General features: G+C 39.1%; 1 protein-coding gene across 1 annotated transcript in view; it reads right to left on the bottom strand.

Moving 5' to 3' along the window:
- The window catches only part of chd8 (chromodomain helicase DNA binding protein 8), a 154,526-nt gene that overhangs the window by 101,025 nt on the left and 32,688 nt on the right, over window positions 1–20,813 (bottom strand). Inside the window, exons 3-6 of the mRNA XM_028793628.2 lie at window positions 19,428–19,670; window positions 19,095–19,211; window positions 15,495–15,910; window positions 2,490–2,607 (exon numbers count right to left, since the gene is read on the bottom strand). Of these exons, the coding sequence (XP_028649461.1) occupies window positions 2,490–2,607; window positions 15,495–15,910; window positions 19,095–19,211; window positions 19,428–19,670 (894 nt within the window). The remainder of the gene's footprint in view (window positions 1–2,489; window positions 2,608–15,494; window positions 15,911–19,094; window positions 19,212–19,427; window positions 19,671–20,813) is intronic.

The following is a 20,813-nucleotide window of genomic DNA, read 5'->3' as shown; positions in this document are numbered from 1 at the left end:
GCTTTCATTACAACGAAGTGACCTTGAAATGCTTGAATGAATCATCCACAGAGCAGTTAGTTCTGTGGTTGCAGCTCAGTTGTGAACATTTGCACAACGATCCCCAAAGAGAAACATTGTAAAAAAAAAAACTTCTTTCTTCGAACTTTCCTCATACTTTTTTTTTGCTGTTTTTGTTTTCTGTGGTTTTCAGTGATACCTTTTACGTATTGCTCGTCAACATTTGCAAAACATCCATTGGAATTTAACTCACTGTCACCCTACTATAGAATGGCAGACACGAAAAAAACGATAACAGTGTTAATGTTTGTGATGTGCAATCTGTTGGAATGACAAATGCAATGCATATGTCTTTGTTATATGCAAAAAATAAGAAAAATCTCGGGTTGCAAACATATGCGGACTGCTGCATTTTTATTTGGTTCAGTGATGCTCATTCAAGAAACATTCCTATTAATGCGGCATTCATTCAAGAAAATGTGAGGTTTCTAAACTCTCTTGGGACCTCCGTCAATGGGACAACACACCAAAGAGCGTCCGAAGTGCAATCACCACGTCTGTTTAAGACTGTTTATCTGTTGCCGGGTCAACAGCAGGCTCACAGCTCTGCTGCATCTCTCCACCAAAGCAAACAGAAAAGATCTCGATGGGTGATGTAAGGAAAATTGTAAATGCAGGGAACAGGATTACTTGGCCACTAACCTGGTCACAACCCTACTTGATGCTGTGTCTGTTTGTAGGAGAGTGGTAGATCCCGCTACAATAAACAACCGTGCTGTTCCTGTTTCAAGCTGAATAAAGCTGGTTTTGCTAAAGTACTGAGACTCAGCCTCATGTTTTGGGGTGTAAGACAGGGACTTATAGCGTGACCACGATCTTTTAGGATTCGCTTCTGTGGCGCTTCACTGTAGCACTGTGAGTATGCTGTTGCCCTGCCCCGGCAACGGACAAACAATCTTACACAAATATGGCAATCGCACTTCAGGACACACTTCAGCGTGGGTTGGGGGGGGTGGGGTGGATTCCAAAAGAGTTCAGAAACCTCACAATATGAACAGGCATATAGGCACTGTTGGGCACCCCACCTTTACGTACTCTGCAGACTCAGTATCCAGCTAGGCTGGAGGACCCTGAGGAGGAAAATCCGAGGCAGCAGCACGTGGGGCAGAGGCAGAAGATACCATTGTTCAAGTTGGCAGATAAAGTGGCTGCATTCAAAGCCAAACTTGATTTATGGGGTCGATGAGTTTACATTGGGATTTTTGATATGTTTCAAATGTTAGCAGAGGTTGTTAAAGATACCAACCTAGGGCCTTCTTTCTCCCAGCTGGTGTATGATCACCTATCTCAGCTTTTAATAGAGTTTGAGCATTATTCCCAATCACAAAAGACCCCCGAAATGGGAAGGAATGGATCCATGACCCATTTGTGAATAAGTCAGGTGAATCAACTTTGTCTGTGCTTGAAGAGGATCAACTGCTTGAGGTTGCAAACGATGGTGGCCTTAAAAGTATATTTGAGACAACTTCAAATCACCATACGTTTTGGATTAAAGTCAAGGCGGAATATCCTGAGGTTGCCACAAAAGCACTGAAAAGTCTGCTTCCATTTCCAACATCCTATCTTTGTGAGGCAGCGTTTTCTGCAGTGACAGCAACCAAAATGAGATTACGGAGTAGACTGAACATAAGCAACACACTTCGTGTGTCACTGTCTTCCATCGTCCCCACATGGGATCGTCTGGTTGCAGGAATACAAGCTCAGGGCCCCCACTGATTCTGCATTATGGTAAGCTGTATAATTTCTATTACGATATTATAACTTAATAAAAATAGAAATGTAATGTAAACTGTGTATAGAAGTGCCCTACGAACCTACCCCGAATCCTCCCCCTCCCCCACCGGTCACTGAAAAAAGTAGCTTCTAGTAAAGCGGTCCTTGGTGTCAAAAAGCTTGGGGACCACTGTGTTAAATTATTTTAACATTTATCTCACTAAATCTCTAATAAACAATTTAGCCTAAAGAAAACTGCATGAGTCTGGAGTCTAAGAGCATGAGACCAGAATATTTTTCAGATATCTCTTTTCATAAATTGCTTATATGAAAAACCACTCACTGCAGGTGCTTGACACTGACATGGGTGCAATTGCCATACTAGATAGTGATGGACTTAGTCTCTCTTTGCGCTGCTGCTCTCCATTGCGTATCTGGGACAGATTGTCCCAGACTCAAAAAGGAACTGTTGAGCCTTTTTAACACTATAGGAAATGTCTGTAAATTAAACAGGACTGAGTACCAGTGTCAGTATATACTAGACTGAAATGATATCAAAGATGGATGCCAACTTCAACCTGTTGCCATCAAGATAAAGCCTCCAACTCCACCCTTAGCTTTTAGGTATACATTTTGTATATATTGATTAAAGTCCCAAATAAATAAATAAATACATACATACATAAATAAAAATCACTTACACAACTTTCACTCACCTGAAAACTGCTTTCATCATCCTCTCCACGGGGTGATGGTGGAGGTGTCAGTTCTTCATCAGTGTTATCAGAGGAGCCATTTCTCTTCCTCTTTTTTGAGGCTACAGGAGTGATTGTACTAAAAAGTAAAAAAGGAGACTAATCATTTGTCAACAAAGGGCAGCACCATAGACATTTGGACTTAAAGCAGTAAAACTACAGAACACAGTTTTAAGAATGTGATTAAAATTAAGTATGCAGCTCATAAGATTTGGGCTTAGTTAACTTGTAAAGCACCTCTTACAAACTGATTATGCATCAATAAAAAAAAAAAAAAAAAAAACTAGTATCACTAAAATTCTATTAACACTTAAGAAATATATGCAGAAAAGTTATTTTTGTATGGATATATTTAGTTTACAAGAAGTTCATCAATTGTTTATCGATAATTTCACCTAGTGCTTTATGCAATATACTAGTTCAAAAAAGATCTGGATTAAGAAACATGTATAGTAGACCCCCAAAATTCACGGGGGTTACGTTCCCAGAGCACCCGCGAATTGTGAAAAACCGCGACTTTTGGATGTGGTTAAAAAATGCCTTTTAAATGCCTATTTTTTTTAAATTATGCCTAGTTTAAACCCTAAATATAGTATGCCCCCAAAGCACTTTAATTTCATTGCAAACTCAACTTAATACATTAATACATTACATTACCTAAAAACAGAATGTAAAGGTAAACCCGTATACTGTACAGTACTGTACTGCTATGTGTCCCGCGGTGCTAGAATGTAGAATATAGATGTTACCGCTATACGTACTGTAATTCATGCAAGCGCGTTTTCTTTGGCTTGCTCTGTCGTTTTCTTTGTTATAAGTAGAGTAAATACATAATAATTTCATTTAATTAAAATACAGTAAAATGTATGGGTACTCACCAATGATGAATGATATTGATGATGAAGATGAAGTAGCTGTTCAGTACAATGCAGAGAATTTAAAACTCCTCGGGTGGCACCTCTTCTTCAGGCGCTTCACGAGGAGTCGTATCTTTGGACGGGTCTTTTTCGGGTGGGGTTTTGTGCTGGCTTTTCTTTATAGGTTTCAGGAACATTGTGATGGAAGTTGTTGTCGTTGTTTCTTCATGGTGGCGAGGAGCGTTTTATATGTCTGAATGGCAGCATCAATGCCATTATTAACTGTAAAAGCCCGAACCATATAGAGATCCCATGATTCAATCATCCCTTGTAACTCCTTCGATGTCCGAATAATCTGGGACAGAAGTTCCAATGTCAGGCCCTGCTCCTCTTGCACTGGATCTGTCTCTTCCTCCTCCTCTTCTCTGGCAGACTTTGTTAACTCCAACAAATCCTCATCTGTCAGGGGCTCAGAGTGGGCAGCGATAAGGTTGTTCACCTCATCTTCAGTGATGTTGTCAAAACCTTCGCCAGTTCCACAGCCTTGTCGACAGCGTTGTGCTGAATGTTTTCGGGTGATAAGCCCTTGTTGTCATGGACACACTCTGGCCACAGCTTCTTCCAGCAGGCGTTGAGGGTTTCCTTTTTCATATCCTTAAGAGCAGATTGGATGACTGACAGGCACGTCGCGATTGTATAGTTATGCCAGTAACCCTTCAATGTAAAATTCTTGTCTGTGTCCATTGCATCCACAAGGTATTGGAGAGAAATCCGGGTATAAAGAGCCTTGAAGGCACAGATTATGCCTTGATCCATAGGTTGGATGAGGGAGGTGGTGCTTGCAGGGAGGAACTCAGCCTGAACTCCCTCGTAATACAAATCCAAAGGGTGGCCACCAGCATTATCCATAATAAGCAACACCTTGAAGTCCATGCCTAAGTCGTGGAGGTATTCCTTGGCTTGAGGGATGAAGCACTGGTGAAATCAGTTTGAAGCAAGGACTTTGTTAATCCAGGCTTTAGGGTTGTGCATCCAGAAGACAGGCAGCAGATTTTTATTTTTGTTTTTAAGGGCCCTAGGGTTCGCTGATTTGTAGATGAGGCCAGTTTTCATCATGTAACACATAATAAGTGTCACTCTGTCCTTCTGTGCCTTAAACCCTGGAGCTTTGGCTTCATCCTTCATGATGTAAGTTCTGGACGGCATCTTCTTCCAGAAAAAGCCAGTCTCATCCATGTTTAAAACTTGTTCGGGCTTGTATCCCTTCTCCTCTATGATGTGCCTAAATGTCTTGTGGTACTTCTCTGTGGCTTCTTTGTCAGCAGATGCTGCCTCTCCATGTAGAGAGATGCTTTTAATATTAAATCGCTTCTGAAAACAATCAAACCATCCCTTACTGGCTTGAAAATCTTCAGGCTCCGGTGCTATTGATGGTCCTGGTTGCGGTTCTTCGGTACCTTCTACATTGTCTCCTGTAGCGAACTGCTGGTACAGTTTCCATGCTTTCTCACAGATGATGTTACTGTCCAAGGGGATGTTTTTCTTCTTGCAGTCGGCGATCCACATGCCAAGGCAGATTCCATCCTGATGATATTTTTATTCCTCGTTCTTCTTTATGCAGTGTACAGTGTTTCATTAATGCCATAATCGCGCTACTGCAGCATAACTTTTTAGTTCCCGGAGCAAATCCAGTAGTTCAACCTTCTCCTGGAGTGTTTTAAACTGCTTCTGGCACTTAGACTCAGAGCCAGAAGCCTTAGATGGCACAGGGCGTTTAGAGGACACATCTTGTGCGTTTTAGAAAAACAAAATGAAAATAATAACAAAATGGAGAACACGAGGACATTCAGCGGGAGACGCGTCACAGGGCAGCAGTCAATCAGCAGCAAGGAGAAATGAATAACGCTCTCGGATTGGCTACTTTCACCATCCCAAACCGCGTTTCCCTCAGCGGCGGTAAACCCACTCACCTGGAGACGCGTCATATGGCAACACTAAATCAGCAGCAAGGAGAAATAAATAACACTCTCGGATTGGCTACTTTCACCATCCCAAACCGCGTTTCCCTCAGCGGCGGTAAACCCACTCACCTGGAGACACGTCACATGGCAACACTAAATCAGCAGCAAGGAGAAATGAATAACGCTCTCGGATTGGCTACTTTCATCATCCCAAACCGCGTTTCCCTCAGCGGTTGCTTCCTTTTCTCTCTACAGCACAGTATTGCCACGAAAAAAGGCGTAAAAAATTGTGGAGGATATTTGTGCTTTCCGCTAACAATTAATAGTTAGGTTCTAAGGAAAAATCCGCGAATGACAGAGTTCGTGAACCCTGAACCGCAACTTCGCGGGGGTCTACTGTATAAAGAAAACCATCACAGTCAAAAATGTATTAAAATAATAATTCAGTTAAAACCAGTGTATATGCACTAAAAAGGGATCAATGATGTTTCCTTTCTAACTTTAGAAAGACAATATTTTAATTTAGGAAGACAGTGTTACCTCAGTATTTTATTTTGCTATTCAACTGCCCTAATAAACAATTGCAACATTTTGACACTTGAGACAATACTGTTCAGATTACACCCTTGTTCAGGTAATCTCCAAATTTACACATGTGGTCATAAGGTCAGTGAGACTGATTGCTGAAGATGATTTAATACCAGTGCATGCCATTCTTGTCTGCTTAGCCAATAGGCAATTTAGAGAGATAAAATTGCATATCTTATATTTAGGGGTGTGTGATATTAGCAAAAAGTTATATCTCATTATTTTCTGGTATTTTGACAGTAACAATAATTAGCTGATATTTTGCATCTTTAAAAACTTGTTTCTAAAAGTCTTTCTGATCTAGCTTAGCCTTGTTAATAGGATATTAATGGAAACAACAGTTATGGAAAAGAGGTTGTATTTATTTACCTTAAACTGAATTAAAATAACACAAAAACATTAAATCACCAAAGTATTATTGAGATCAAACAGTGAAAGTATGAGTAAACCATTTAAAGTGGCCTACAGGATTTACACAAAAAATTGCACTAAAAACAACAAAACTCTTATAATGACAGCACTTTAAACAGACACATAACCTCAATGTAAACAAGATATGAATCCAAAAGGAATAAAATACTAATCATAATTGAACTGCAGGGCATAAACATTACAGTTTGGATAAGCAAACTGCTCTACTATAAAGTGAATTGTGCAGCATACAAGCAAGAACAAAAAAGTCTAACATACTGTACTACAGTGTAAAAATCCAAAGTTCTGTCAAACACTACACAGGAGACAAAAAAAAAACCTACAGCATCTATAAACAAATTCCATCATATATTACACCAAGATACAAAAAAAAAAAACAAAAAAAAAAAAAAAACACCCAAACCTACATTTTTAAACAATTTACTAAGTTCAAGTTCTGTCTGATCTGAACTGCCCTACTGTATACATCCAAATGGTTATATCTAAACCAATATGTATATCTGAATGGATGAATGAACAGTACTTGAACCGATGTACAGTACTGTGCAAAAGTTTTAGGCAGGTGTGAAAAAATGCTATAGACAAAGAATGCCTTCAGAAATATAAATAATGATTGTTTATCGTTATCAATTTACAAAATGCAAAATGAGCGAACAAAAGAAAAATCTAAATCAAATCAATATTTGGTGTTACTACCTTTTGCCTTCAAACCAGCATCAATTCTTATAGGTACACTTGCACAAAGTCAGGGATTTTGTAGGATTCTAGTCAGGTGTATGATCAATTAATTATACCAAACAGGTGCTAATGATCATCAATGTCACACGTAGGTTGAAACACAGTCATTAACTGAAACAGAAACAGCTGTGTAGGAAGCTTAAAACTGGGTGAGGAACAGTCAAACTGCTACCAAGGTGAGGTTGTGGAAGACAGTTTCATGTCATGGCAAGATTGAGCACAGCAACAAGACACAAGGTAGTTATACTGCATCAGCAAGGTCTCTCCCAGACAAAGATTTCAAAGTCAAAATTTGAAATATTTGGCTGTAGCAGAAGGCAGTTTGTTCGTCGAAGGGCTGGAGAGCGGTACAATAATGAGCGTCTGCTGGCAACAGTGAAGAATGGTGGAGGTTCCTTGAACGTTTGGGGCTGCATTTCTGCAAATGGAGTTGGAGATTTGGTCAGGATTAACGGTGTTCTCAATGCTGAGAAATACAGGCAGATACTTATCCATCATGCAATACCATCAGGGAGGCGTATGATTGGCCCCAAATTTATTCTACAGCAGGACAGCGACCCCAAACATACAGCCAAAGTCATTAAGGACTATCTTCAGCGTAAAGAAGAACAAAAAGTCCTGGAAGTGATGGTATGGCCCCCACAGAGCCCTGATCTCAACATCATACAGTGTGTCTGGGATTACATGAAGAGACAGAAGGATGTGAGGAAGCCTACATCCACAGAAGATCTGTGGTTAGTTCTCCAAGATGTTTGGAACAACCTACCAGCCGAGTTCCTTAAAAAACTGTGTGCAAGTGTACCTAGAAGAATTGATGCTGTTTTGAAGGCAAAGGGTGGTCACACCAAATATTGATTTGATTTAGATTTCTCTTTTGTTCATTCACTGCCTTTTGTTGACTGATGAAAATAAATGATTAACACTTCCATTTTTGAAAGCATTCTTTCACACCTGCCTAAAACTTTTGCACAGTACTGTATATATCTAAACCAATCTATATATCTATATCTCTACATCTACATCAATATCTATAGATATAGATATATACACACACACACACAAACACAAATACATACCAGAAATAATATGCATGTAAATCAGGTATACAAAATGATCAGAATATTCCTGCTTCACAGATAAATGATGTTTAGCTCTCTTTATAGTTACAAGGCACAAGTGGGCGAGTGTAAGTAAAGGATGACAGTAACAGGTCTGGGTATTTACTTATCCCTTCTCACAAGACATTGCTCACTTATTCATTGCTATGTGCATCCAATGGCGCTTGCATTTTGGTGGGTGATAGTTTATAATGTAATATACAAAGATAAACATCAGTTACTTGGGAAGTAGTAATATTCTGATCATTTTGTATTTTTAAACACTGATCAGCATTCAGAAACAACAGCGCAGCTCCAGTTTTCCATACCCTTCCTTATCTGGATTTCTCTTAAATGAAATGCTACCAATAAAGAATAACAAATTATTGTTAAATGGTATGTATTAACTGAATCCACCAGTTCAGCAGCTGATCTTCCAAATATCTTGATCAGAGTCTAATTTTTTTTTTTACTTCTTCTGATTTTAGGAGACACATTTCACAAAGAATCACATCCACACACACCTCTTTTTTGTTTGTATTTTTTCCTTAATATTTTCATCTGTCAGGGGTGATCTCCCCATGAAATGTACTTTATCATGGTGATTTCTGCTATTCCTTATTGGCAGCATTACATTTAAGAGTGATCCAGATCAGGAAGGAAAAAATGCTGGACCCACATTGTGAGGAGAAAACTGGAGGTGCGCAATTTATTGTACATGCTGTTTAGTGATCAGGGAAACCGAATGATCAGAATATTCCTGCTTCACAAATAACTGTGTACCTGGGTTGGAAGTTTTAAATATAAACTGAATTTAATAAAAACTACCATGTGTCTAATGTATGCCATGCTCAAAATGTATTCTGATGTTTTAAATATAAACTGAATTTAATAAAAACTACCATGTGTCTAATGTATGCCATGCTCAAAATGTATTCTGATAAGTAATACCTTGTTTATGTTTTTAATCAAGTTTTCACTTAAGGTAAGACATTTTTGTGTATGTGAAATCCACAAACTAAAGGTGACTTTTGCAGAGACTGAATTCTCTTGTACTCTCATGCCTTGCAAGTAAATGTCAGTAAATGCCCCGGGTATTTATTAGTCCTTTCTTACACTAACACAGAAGATCCCATGCTCAATCAGTATGTGCTTCTGATGTTGTTCATGTGCGTGTTCTGATAACACGGCTTTGGAGAAGAATCTGTCGTGGGAGGAACAAAAGGAGCTGAACAGGCAGGTGGCACAAGTCAGGGCAAGATGGAGCTGGACAAGGAGGCGAGGATTTGTTAAAGTATTTTAAAAGATGAAAGAAGGTGCTTTGGAATAGAGGACCCCAAACTAAGACAACTTGCAAAATAAAACTAGCCCAATAGGCTCATGCTTCTTACAGAAGTAAAAATAATTCATTCAAATGAATTAACTTGTTGCTCACTGACTGTGCACGCCTATGCACTCGCTTTGCGCATGTGCAGCAGTGCATTCTGATTGTGTGGACTCTCAAGGCATGTTTTTGATTGTTTTTTGCAAAGTGACTGACATACTCAATAATTTCAGGTCGCAGATCGTTAAAACAACAATGAAGATATTATTGTAGACTATACATATCGCACACTCTTACTTGTACTGGACATTAATAATGAATTTTAACTTCGGCAAATAATTAACCCATGGAAAAATCTCTGCAGGCGGACACAGATATGGACAAAGGCAGTGCAATAGTCTATTGCATGTTCCACAAGTCCACGAGGAGTATTGTTTCTCTAATAAACCCAGATCCTTATCAATTTCCTCAAGTGCCTTCAAATGGCTATCACTGGAAACACTTAACACAGTACGAAATCTTAATAGATAAAGAAAAATAATTCTTCAATGTATCAGCTAACATTCATTAATTCTTGGTATAATTATAAACAGATTGCCATTTTAATAATGCAGTACTTGTTTCTTGCAAAAACATATCTGTATGACACAACGTAATCAATAATAAACACAGTACAGATATTTAAAAAAGACACAAATGTATCAAATGTTCATGTTTATCAAAAAGACAAAAGACTAACACGCTTAACAGATTTGTAAGTAAAAGAAAATTTGCTGTAAAGCTAACAAAACTACTGTTAACTAAGCAGTAATTTCAAATTCATCTTTATCTTATATTTATCCAATTGAAATATATGTATACAGTAATCCCTCCTCGATCGCGGGGGTTGCGTTCCAGAAAATCCGCGAAGTACACACCATATGTTTATATGGTTATTTTTATATTGTCATGCTTGGGTCACAGACTTGCACAGAAACACAGGAGGTTATAGAGAGACAGGAACTTTATTCAAACACTGCAAACAAACATTTGTCTCTTTTTCAAAAGTTTAAACTGTGCTCCATGACAAGACAGAGATGACAGTTCCGTCTCACAATTAAAAGAATGCAAACATATCTTCCTCTTCAAAGGAGCAAACAAATCAATAGGGCTGTTTGGCTTTTAAGTATGCGAAGCACCGCGGCACAAAGCTGTTGAAGGCGGCAGCTCACACCCCCTCCGTCAGGAGCAGAGAGAGAGAGAGAGAGAGAGAGAGAGAGAGATAAAAAAATCAATACGTGCCCTTCGTGCTTTTAAGTATGCGAAGCACCGTGCAGCATGTCCTTTCAGGAAGCAGCAGCACAAAAGATAGCAACGTGAAGATAATCTTTCAGCATTTTAAGACAAGCGTCCGTATCGTCTAGGTGTGCGAACAGCCCCCCTGCTCAATCCCCCTACGTCAGGATCAGAGAAAGTCAGCACAAGAGACAGAGAAAAGTAAGCTGGGTAGCTTCTCAGCCATCTGCCAATAGCGTCCCTTGTATGAAATCAACTGGGCAAACCAACTGGGGAAGCATGTACCAGAAATTAAAAGACCCATTGTCCGCAGAAACCCGCGAAGCAGCGAAAAATCCGCGATATATATTTAAATATGCTTACATATAAAATCCGCGATGGAGTGAAGCCGCGAAAGGCGAAGCGCGATATAGCGAGGGATTACTGTATATTATTTTCAACTTTTTAGTCTTGGGTTTGTATCCATCCATCCATCGTCTCCCGCTTATCCGAGGTCGGGTCGCGGGGGCAGCAGCTTCAGCAGAGATGCCCAGACTTCCCTCTCCCCGGCCACTTCTTCTAGCTCTTCCGGGAGAATCCCAAGGCGTTCCCAGGCCAGTCGAGAGACATAGTCCCTCCAGCGTGTCCTGGGTCTTCCCCGGGGCCTCCTCCCGGTTAGACGTGCCCGGAACACCTCACCAGGGAGGCATCCAGGAGGCATCCTGATCAGATGCCCGAGCCACCTCATCTGACTCCTCTCGATGCGGAGGAGCAGCGGCTCTACTCTGAGCCCCTCCCGGATGACTGAGCTTCTCATCCTATCTTTAAGGGAAAGCCCACACACCCTGCGGAGGAAACTCATATCAGCCGCTTGTATTCGCGATCTCGTTCTTTCGGTCACTACCCATAGCTCATGACCATAGGTGAGGGTAGGAACATAGATTGACTGGTAAATTGAGAGCCTTGCGGCTCAGCTCCTTTTTCACCACGACAGACCGATGCAGCGCCCACATTACTGCGGATGCCGCACCGATCCGCCTGTCGATCTCACGCTTCATTCTTCCCTCACTCGTGAACAAGACCCCGAGATACTTGAACTCTTCCACTTGGGGCAGGATCTCGCTACCAACCCTGAGAGGGCACTCCACCCTTTTCCGGCTGAGGACCATGGTCTCAGATTTGGAGGTGCTGATTCTCATCCAAGCCGCTTCACACTCGGCTGCGAACCAATCCAGAGAGAGCTGAAGATCACGGCCTGATGAAGCAAACAGGACAACATCATCTGCAAAAAGCAGTGACCCAATCCTGAGCCCACCAAACCGGACCCCCTCAACGCCCTGGCTGCGCCTAGAAATTCTGTCCATAAAAGTTATGAACAGAATCGGTGACAAAGGGCAGCCCTGGCGGAGTCCAACTCTCACTGGAAACGGGTTCGACTTACTGCCGGCAATGCGGACCAAGCTCTGGCACCGATCGTACTGGGACCGAACAGCCCTTATCAGGGGGGCCGGTACCCCATACTCTCGGAGTACCCCCCACAGGATTCCCCGAGGGACACGGTCGAATGCCTTTTCCAAGTCCACAAAACACATGTAGACTGGTTGGGCAAACTCCCATGCACCCTCCAGGACCCTGCTAAGGGTATAGAGCTGGTCCACTGTTCCTTGGTCTTAGTCTTGGGTTTGTTTTAGTATAATTTTGTAATCAATATTTTAACACTTCCTTTAATATTTCTATTACTAGCGCCATCTATTGGTGAAATCATGAACTCTTCTTCATATGAAAATTTAATTTTTTAATTAACATGGATTAATTGGTCAATTAGGAAACTGATTATTGATTCATGTATCGTCATCGGAAGTGTGTAAGTGTGCAAAATTCCAAGTCATTTGGACAATAGGAAGTGGGTTAAACATCGATTACAAGATCTGTACCAGACAACAAACAGGTGAAGTTAAAAGAAGCGTGGTAAAAAAAAACAAAGCACTTAAAACAAGCGTGCTGTCCAAACTGAAACGGTAGCCGTTTTAAGTTCTGTTTGGACTTCATCAGTTCACAGGACTTGTCTTCAAAATGCAACAGGCTTATTTAGGTGTTTGCAAACTTCAGGTGCTGACTTTTATTGCTAATATGCAGGAAAGGTTTACTTCTGCTGACTCAACCTTGAAGGTCATATTTATTCAGGTGTTACTGCACAGCAGAAGAGTGCACCACCATTCCAAAGCCTGGTGAATATTCCTGAAGGTCTTTTGTAGTCAAACAGGGCTTTTTTTTATTTGCCTTTGTAGTACTGTAATCCAACTATCAGTTCTTTCTGAAAGTTTTCTTAGTCTTGACCTCCACCATTAACTGACATTTTTTTAATAATGTTACAAACTGAGAAAACAGCTACCTGAAAACACTGTTATCTGCTTATAACTTTCTCCTACTTTGTGAGCATCAATTATTTTATTTTTCAAAGTGCTAGGCAGCTGCTTAGAGGAGCCCATGGCTGCTGATTGTTAGGACAAGGTTTGAGGAGTCAGGGAATGTATACAGCCATAACCCTAACAAGCTAATGGAGGTCTGAGACCTAGGGAAAAGTTATCAGACACATCAAATATCTTGGGGTGCTTGAACTTTTGCATGGTGCTCCTTTCCTTACTTCACTGTACAATTGTACAAAACAGAAATAATACTCTAATCTTGCATAAAATCCTGAAAAGAAATGTGTCATCTTTTAACTTTATGCCTTTTGGTGATCAGTTCATCTTCTGTTCACTTAACTATTCACAGTAACAGACATTTTAAGCAAGGGTTCCCAAACTTTTACATGCCACTGTATATAAACGTATACATGCAAACATGTATGTAAAGTGGAACCTCGGTTCACGACCATAATTTGTTCCAAAACTCTGGTCGTAAACCGAAGCAATTTCCCCCATAGGATTGTATGTAAATAAAATTAATCCGTTCCAGACCATACAAACTGTATTTAAATATACATATTTTTTTAAAATGCTGCCTGTGTGTGTGCGCGTCTCTCACTCACACTGCCTGTGTGTGTGTGTCGCGCTCTCTCTCTCTTGCTCGCTGCATAGGAAATGCACAGGGAGAGACTGAACATGTACAAACAGAAAGGGAAACTGGCTTGTTCGTATACTGAGTGTGTGGTCATGAACCGAGGCAAAAGTTTGGCGAACTTTTTGGTCGTAAACTGATTTGTACGTGTACCGAGACGTTCATGAACTGAGGTTCCACTGTATAATTAAAATATAAATAAACACAAAAACTCACTCGCAAACTCACGCAAAACTAGTCACAAATTTTTTGATGTTCACATCAACCCCGTTTTTGGGGGGGGGGGGGGGTAAAAAATGAAGACAGAGGAATTAAATAGCCTCAGAAAGTCTATGCTGTACATGCAGGTCCAGTACAAAACAGACCAGCCCAGGGGATTGCTCTTGTATCTTGGGAGGAAGAATGGAGTCAATTAATGTCTTTGAAGGCAGAAAGGAGTTGCTCTGCTTTTCCTTTATTCCCTTACAAGTAACCCCGCGATTCGCTAGCGAATTGGAAATTCTAGAATGGCAATCAGTTTCTGTTCCGTCCGATATGTGGATTGATGACATATCATGGAGAGCGGGTGTGTCTGGGGAAATGTAATTTAATCCAGTAAGCATTATCTGTACTAAAGCGGTTTCGTTTTGTGGAGACGTGAGTCTGTTGCCTTCGCTGACATCGACTGCTTGAACAGGTTGAGTTGTTTGGGGGCCACCTACTGACTCTGGGGCGAGTGCCACAGCGCAATATGCGCCTCGGTGGGAAGCCACTGCGTGAAGACATATCATGGAAGGTATATGCAGTGGTGTGGGCGGTCGCAGCCGGGCGGCTGTACAACATGGCGTGCACGCTTTACCCCAGGTGCAGTCCACAGTTCGTAGACTCGTCTCTGTGTTTTCTTTGGTTTGAGCCGCGACTCCTTTCGCAAGCGCGTTGTATGCGTGTGCGTTGTCACAGCTTCGGTTAGTAAACCTCTGGGGTTTCCGTACTGTAATACAACCTTCGAATCCTCTTGTTTCTTTTTTTGCTCTGTGGCGGGCGGCAGTGCGCGTGCGCCTCGATGTGCCCAGCGCCCTGCGTCCATATCTGGTTTACAACCTTCAGTTAGTAAGATGGATGCTTAAAGCTTCTTTTGTATTTAAAAGTGTTTAATGTAAACCAGAATTATTGTGTTTTTAATTATGCAAAAAGATCCTGTGTTTAGGAAGAAAATCATAGAAGAAGATCAATCAAAGCTGGTAAACTGCTGTATGCCAATATGAAAAAGGCAAATCACAGCAAATATTCACAATTAAAAAAAGTAATATCAAATTAGCTTTGCTCTTTTGAAAAAGATTAAGTTGTCTGCTGTATTGATCACACAAATTTAAAAAAAAAAAAGTATGAAAAGATTTACATTGCTAAACTATTACTAATTTATACTCTGATGCAAAAACATACAAATACTAAACTTTAAAATAGAAAAAAAGACCAAAAAAAAAAATGGAAACTTGTATTGTGGTAATTTTATTCTAGATTAATGAGCTCTCTAAAGCACTGTGCATAACTACTCAACATTAAAGTCCATACATTATGTAAAAACTGACAGATGTATTCTTAATGTACCTGTGCATTATACAAGTCACTATCTCAATAAGACCAGGCAAATGGATTATTATTTAAAATACACTTACTTTGCCTTAGCTTTTCCTTTTGATTTGGCTGCTCCACTTGGGGCTTTGGCCTTCTTGATACCCATTTTACTCTCTTCTTTATCAATCTTCTTTTTACTGATCTTCTTTTTTGAAGCAGAACCCCCACATTCATCTCCAAGGGTCCCAAGTGCACCTCCTGCTGTAACACAGGGTAGCTCATCCTGGTTCAATACACGTGGGATATTCTGCTCCCCACGTGCCTTGGCCCGGGCAATTGCTTCTGCTACAATGCGGTTTGCTTTTTCCTGCTTGCGTTGATGCTCTAACCGTCGGCTCTCAGCACCCTTGGCTTGACTAGAAGTGAGTACTTGACTTCCTGAGGTGGTTGACACATTCACTGCTTCAGATGGATTCACTACTTTCACAACTGATACAGAGCCCTGGGATGAGCCAGCCTAATAAAAAAATAAATAAAAAGGTAATATACACACATATATACTGTATATAGTATTCTATAAGCCATACATAAATGCAACTATTTACATGCATTTTCTTCCTAACATTACTAGCATCAGAATTGCTTGATATTTATGAAAATAAATGGATCCTTTAGTAAATCCTTGAATTTAAGCACCAAGAGAAGTCATTTACTTCTTCAAACATAGTTACATCCTGCAGAGCTGCATAATGTACTCAACATCTCAGACAGTAACTAAGTGTAACCCATGAAGGATGAGTTTCTTAAGAAGCCACTTCCTTAATTTATACATCTAGACATTGAAATTACCAACATCAAAGCAACAATAAAAAGAGTGTTTATTTAGTACTTAAATAATTAGTAATAGTATCTTTATTATGCCAAGCATTACAGATTAGACGACCAAATAAGATTACTTTTAGTATGAATCAATAAATCAGTTAAATTCATACTTTCCTTTATGCTTATAAAGCAGTTTTACATCCGTGGCAGAGCGACGGGTGCTGAGCAGCCTCCTGTCAATCATGAAGAATTCACTGCATCCAGTGAACAGAATCAACTCCAGACAGAGGAGCAGCTTCAGCAACAGACTGCTGTCACTGTCCTGCTCCACTGACAGACTGAGGAGATCATTCCTTCCCCACACTATGCGACCCTTCAATTCCACCGGGGGGGGGGGGGGGGGGGGTTAAACATTATTATTATTCAAAGTTATTGTCCGTCTGTATACCTGCATTGTTATCACTCTTTAATTTAATACTTTCTTTATTAGTATGCTGCTGCTGGAGTATGTGAATTTCCCCTTGGGATTAATAAAGTATCTATCTATCTATCTCTTTAAGATGCATTAGTCATGTACAAAAAATACTACATAAATATTTATAATCCAACTTTTAAACAAATAAGCTTTTTCTATAGCAAGCTGTCTTCAAGCACTAATCAAAATTATAAACTATGGTGAACATTGCTTTACAAATGTTAAAAGTACCTGGGGCAGGGAAGTGCACTGAAAGGTAAAGTAGTCCCATAATTGAAATACACTAGTTCACATGTGAAAACTCTATGTGCAATGTGGGAGAGAAAAGCAATCATATGCACAACACATATTTCTAAACAGATTGAAAACAAGAATTATAGGATAATATGTTTTGTTATGTGCCATGTATGCTACAATTTGATGTTAAATAAATATCAGAGGATTTAAAATTCTACACTGTAATGAAGTGAATTACGACCAAGTGGCCTATCACTGCATATATAATGATACAGTACATAGGAATAGCATAACGTACAAATAAAGCCATGTCAGTTGAAAACAGAAACAAGATACTTGGCACCTGAAAGCTGAAAGTGCCAATAACTAAGTTTAAATGTATTGGTAGAGGTGATAAGCATTCGCCTACTTGTGGCTAATGAATACATATTAAACAAAGTATGTTCTTTGTATTTTTTTTTTTTTTTGGATTATCCAGAATGCAGAAAACTGAAGGCACTGCCCTGCAGAACTCAAAGTTCATCTGGAAACAGATATCATCTATTGTCTCTGGTTAGGTCAAAAGTCTCCTGGTCTTCCAGGACAGCTGGAAACTCAATAAAATATTGTAATATATGGACTTCTAACAGCTGTTGATTAATCTGATGTTAAACACAACCTAAATTCAACCTTTAAACTATATTAAGTATGTTCAGAGGTATCTTACAGAACCACTTTAATACATCTGTTTCATACTTCTAAAGTTGATGAACTTAAAGATTTGAACACCAATAACCACAAGGTCTGGGCAATTTCAGGAACTTCATAATACAGTTCTAGCCTGGTATGATATTTGATAATAATAAGTACTGTGATTCAATTATGCATTTTTACTACATTTCTGATTGAAGTTACAGCTGAAATCATATTCCTGCATGCAAAATTTTCCAATCTAGTACACTTAAGCAGAAGAACCTGGAGTAAATTCAATGCTCTAAAATTTTTTTTCCAAACTGTGGAAATGGATTTATAAGATCTCAGGAAATATGTAGTTATGATGCATAACATATACATTATTATGTCATCTTATTTTAGTTTTAAGTAAGTCCTTGAAAGTTGAGCCCTTTTATTTACACAAGCCTGTCAAACAACAACTGACACTAGAATGATTCATGTTTGAAAATCTGTCTGAATACTGTAAACTCAAATCTGCACTTAAAATTTGTAGAGCTACATATGTGAATATTGCCATTAGACACTTGAAGGCCATTAACATCAATTTTTAGCTATAAAAACTTGCAAGCAAAATTAATATATGATGTACATATTCTACTCTGAAAATCTGACCCACATTAATTAACAATGGGGAAAACAAAAATTCTGTAATGCATATCTCTTATTTTTTAGACATCACCTTCTGATCACATAGCTTCGTTGCAGCTCCGGAATAAACAAACTACCAAAATACAGCAAGAATAAATACAGGAGCTTCTGAACATAACCACTGAATAAGACAAGCAATGGAAAAACAAGGCATTTTGCCTGTCGCTTTTTGAGTTTTATGCACTTGGAAAAGTTTTAAGTAAGTAAAACGTCAATCCTGAAGGGCACCACTCAACTGGAGTTGTAGAGGCAGTCCTAATTTGCAGTGTGATTAAGTAAATTTTAATATGTCAATGCTTGCGAACTGCACATGTCTTATTAGGCTCTCAAAAATAAAAAATAAAGCCTTTTTTTTTTTTAAACTTTCTTCTATTGTCATAAACATACTTTTGCAAAGTAGACTGAATGCTTTACGAAAGCAAGTTCTTTGGCATTTTCTAGTGCCTATATTTGGTATATTTTAATGCTTTTCTTTTATGTCAGAACTTGTGCCCTATTGAGCACAAATGAGATCTTTACAGATGTGGCTGGAAACCATGAAATAAAATTAAAGCAGACAGGAGGAAGTAATGCAGGCTCCACAACAATGAATGGGTGTCAAGTCTGGACCTAGCACACTGGTTTTATAAGGCAGCAGCACTATGCCTCCCACTTTAAGGCAACACCTCAAGTGCATTTTTTTCTTTATAAAAATCTATATGTAATTCTTTTTTCTTTTGATTTCTCAGGACTGATTTTGATGTAAATTGTTGTGATGTAAATTGTTGTATTTAGTATTATTTCTTTGATTAAACAGTAAATGTACCTGAGGTTGCAGCAATAGTTTCAGAGGCACAGCAAGCCTCTGCCCTTGCACTTGACTCTGGCCAAGTTGCAGCACCTGGGGCTGACCTGAAGAAGGAGACTGCGAGACCAGTTGAAGCTAAGTAAACAAAGGAAAATTAAATCATCACTTGCTACTACTTATTGAAATTACATTATTAAAAAAATAAATAGAACTCTCTATTGAGAAAACTCTGCTCTTCTAACACAATTTCATAGTAAAACTGGTGTGCTCTCATAAATAACAAATTACAAAAAAAATATTTGTTAAATTCTGATTATGATCCTTCCAGAAAATAAATGTGAGAATACTCACCTTGGTGGGTTGAGAATTGGATGCCTGCTGTTGTACTTGCAATTGCAGAGTAACAACTTTAGGCTGCCCCCCTGCCACCTGTGCATTGTTCTTGGCTTGTGTGAGTGCTGCTAGCTGGTTGCCCTGTAGAACAATTTTTCCTGGCAAGTTACCCAAAATAAGGCGATGTCCACCACCGGCAGAGGTCACTGTGCCCCCTTGAGAAGGCTGCTGTAGAAGGAGTGTAATTCGCTTAGACTCACCCTGCAACAGAAAAAAGTGATTATAGCTTGAACAGAAATCATTTGATAGTAAAAGCTGTTTACAAAAAAGCAAAAAGTGTATGTTTATTTTGTTTTTTTACAAGAAGAAGCAAAGGGCAAAAAAAAAACTGCAGAATAGAACTAAAAATGCATAAACTAATAATCTGAGGTAACACTCAGATTCACATCAAACAACTTTAAGTTCACCCATTAACGCTTATCTATGATAAAACATCGTTCTACAAAACTTTAGATGTGCAAAAACAAACCAAAAGCTTTTAACAGACTCTTTAACATAGTTCATGAGCTGCAAGCTGAAGGGACTCTTGCAGGTCTTTAAATGAGGCTGCGGAGACATCTGAATAGCCTGCCTTATAAACTTCAGTAAAGTTCTTTAACTACAGGTAATCAACTTATTTGATGAGTATTAGGTACAAGGTGATTAAAAAAAAAAGAGAGGTCACATCTACTGTCAAAATATTAATGCAAAGAATACAATAAGCAGCACTTCTCTTACGCATGTGCTAGATCCCAAACTGGCTGTCTAGAATTGGTTTACAAAGTAATGTAAAATGCAAAGTTTGCAAAAAAGACAATAGCAGTTAAAAGTGACAGGGCGTCCACTTTATTTCAGCAGTTAAAACGGACCCCAGCAGCACAGAACCAGTGCAAGAAAGCAAGGAGCATAGATTAGGACTGGGTATCAGCACCTATGTTACAATTCAATTCTGATTCACAATACCCTGATTTGATATTGATTTTATTTTGACTGAATTAGTGTGCACTGATATATTTAAAGTGCTAGGTTTTTTTTTTGAGAAATTGCTTAACCATGCTTAGAACATTAATAAAATGTGACAAATTTCAGTAAAACTTTATTTGAAGGATGTCTACATAGTGACTTATACAATACACTTATAATATATGCATAAGTAATGAATGACATTTGTAAATATTTGATTAGTAATGAACAGTTAACATCATTATTTGGAAGATGTGGAACAATATATTATTACTACTTAATTTAAAAAAAAAAAAAAAAAAACAACTTTTACAGCACTGCACTCGTTCAAAATGTATTGCCACATCAGAGTCCACACGTAGTAATTGGAGGGGGCTCCTTGTTTTAATACAATGAAGTGGC

Source organism: Erpetoichthys calabaricus, chromosome 2, assembly GCF_900747795.2.
Source record: "Erpetoichthys calabaricus chromosome 2, fErpCal1.3, whole genome shotgun sequence".
Taxonomy (NCBI): Eukaryota; Metazoa; Chordata; class Cladistia; order Polypteriformes; family Polypteridae; genus Erpetoichthys; species Erpetoichthys calabaricus.
The sequence above is the reverse complement of the archived record's forward strand: the minus strand, read 5'-3'. Positions and strand labels throughout refer to the sequence as shown.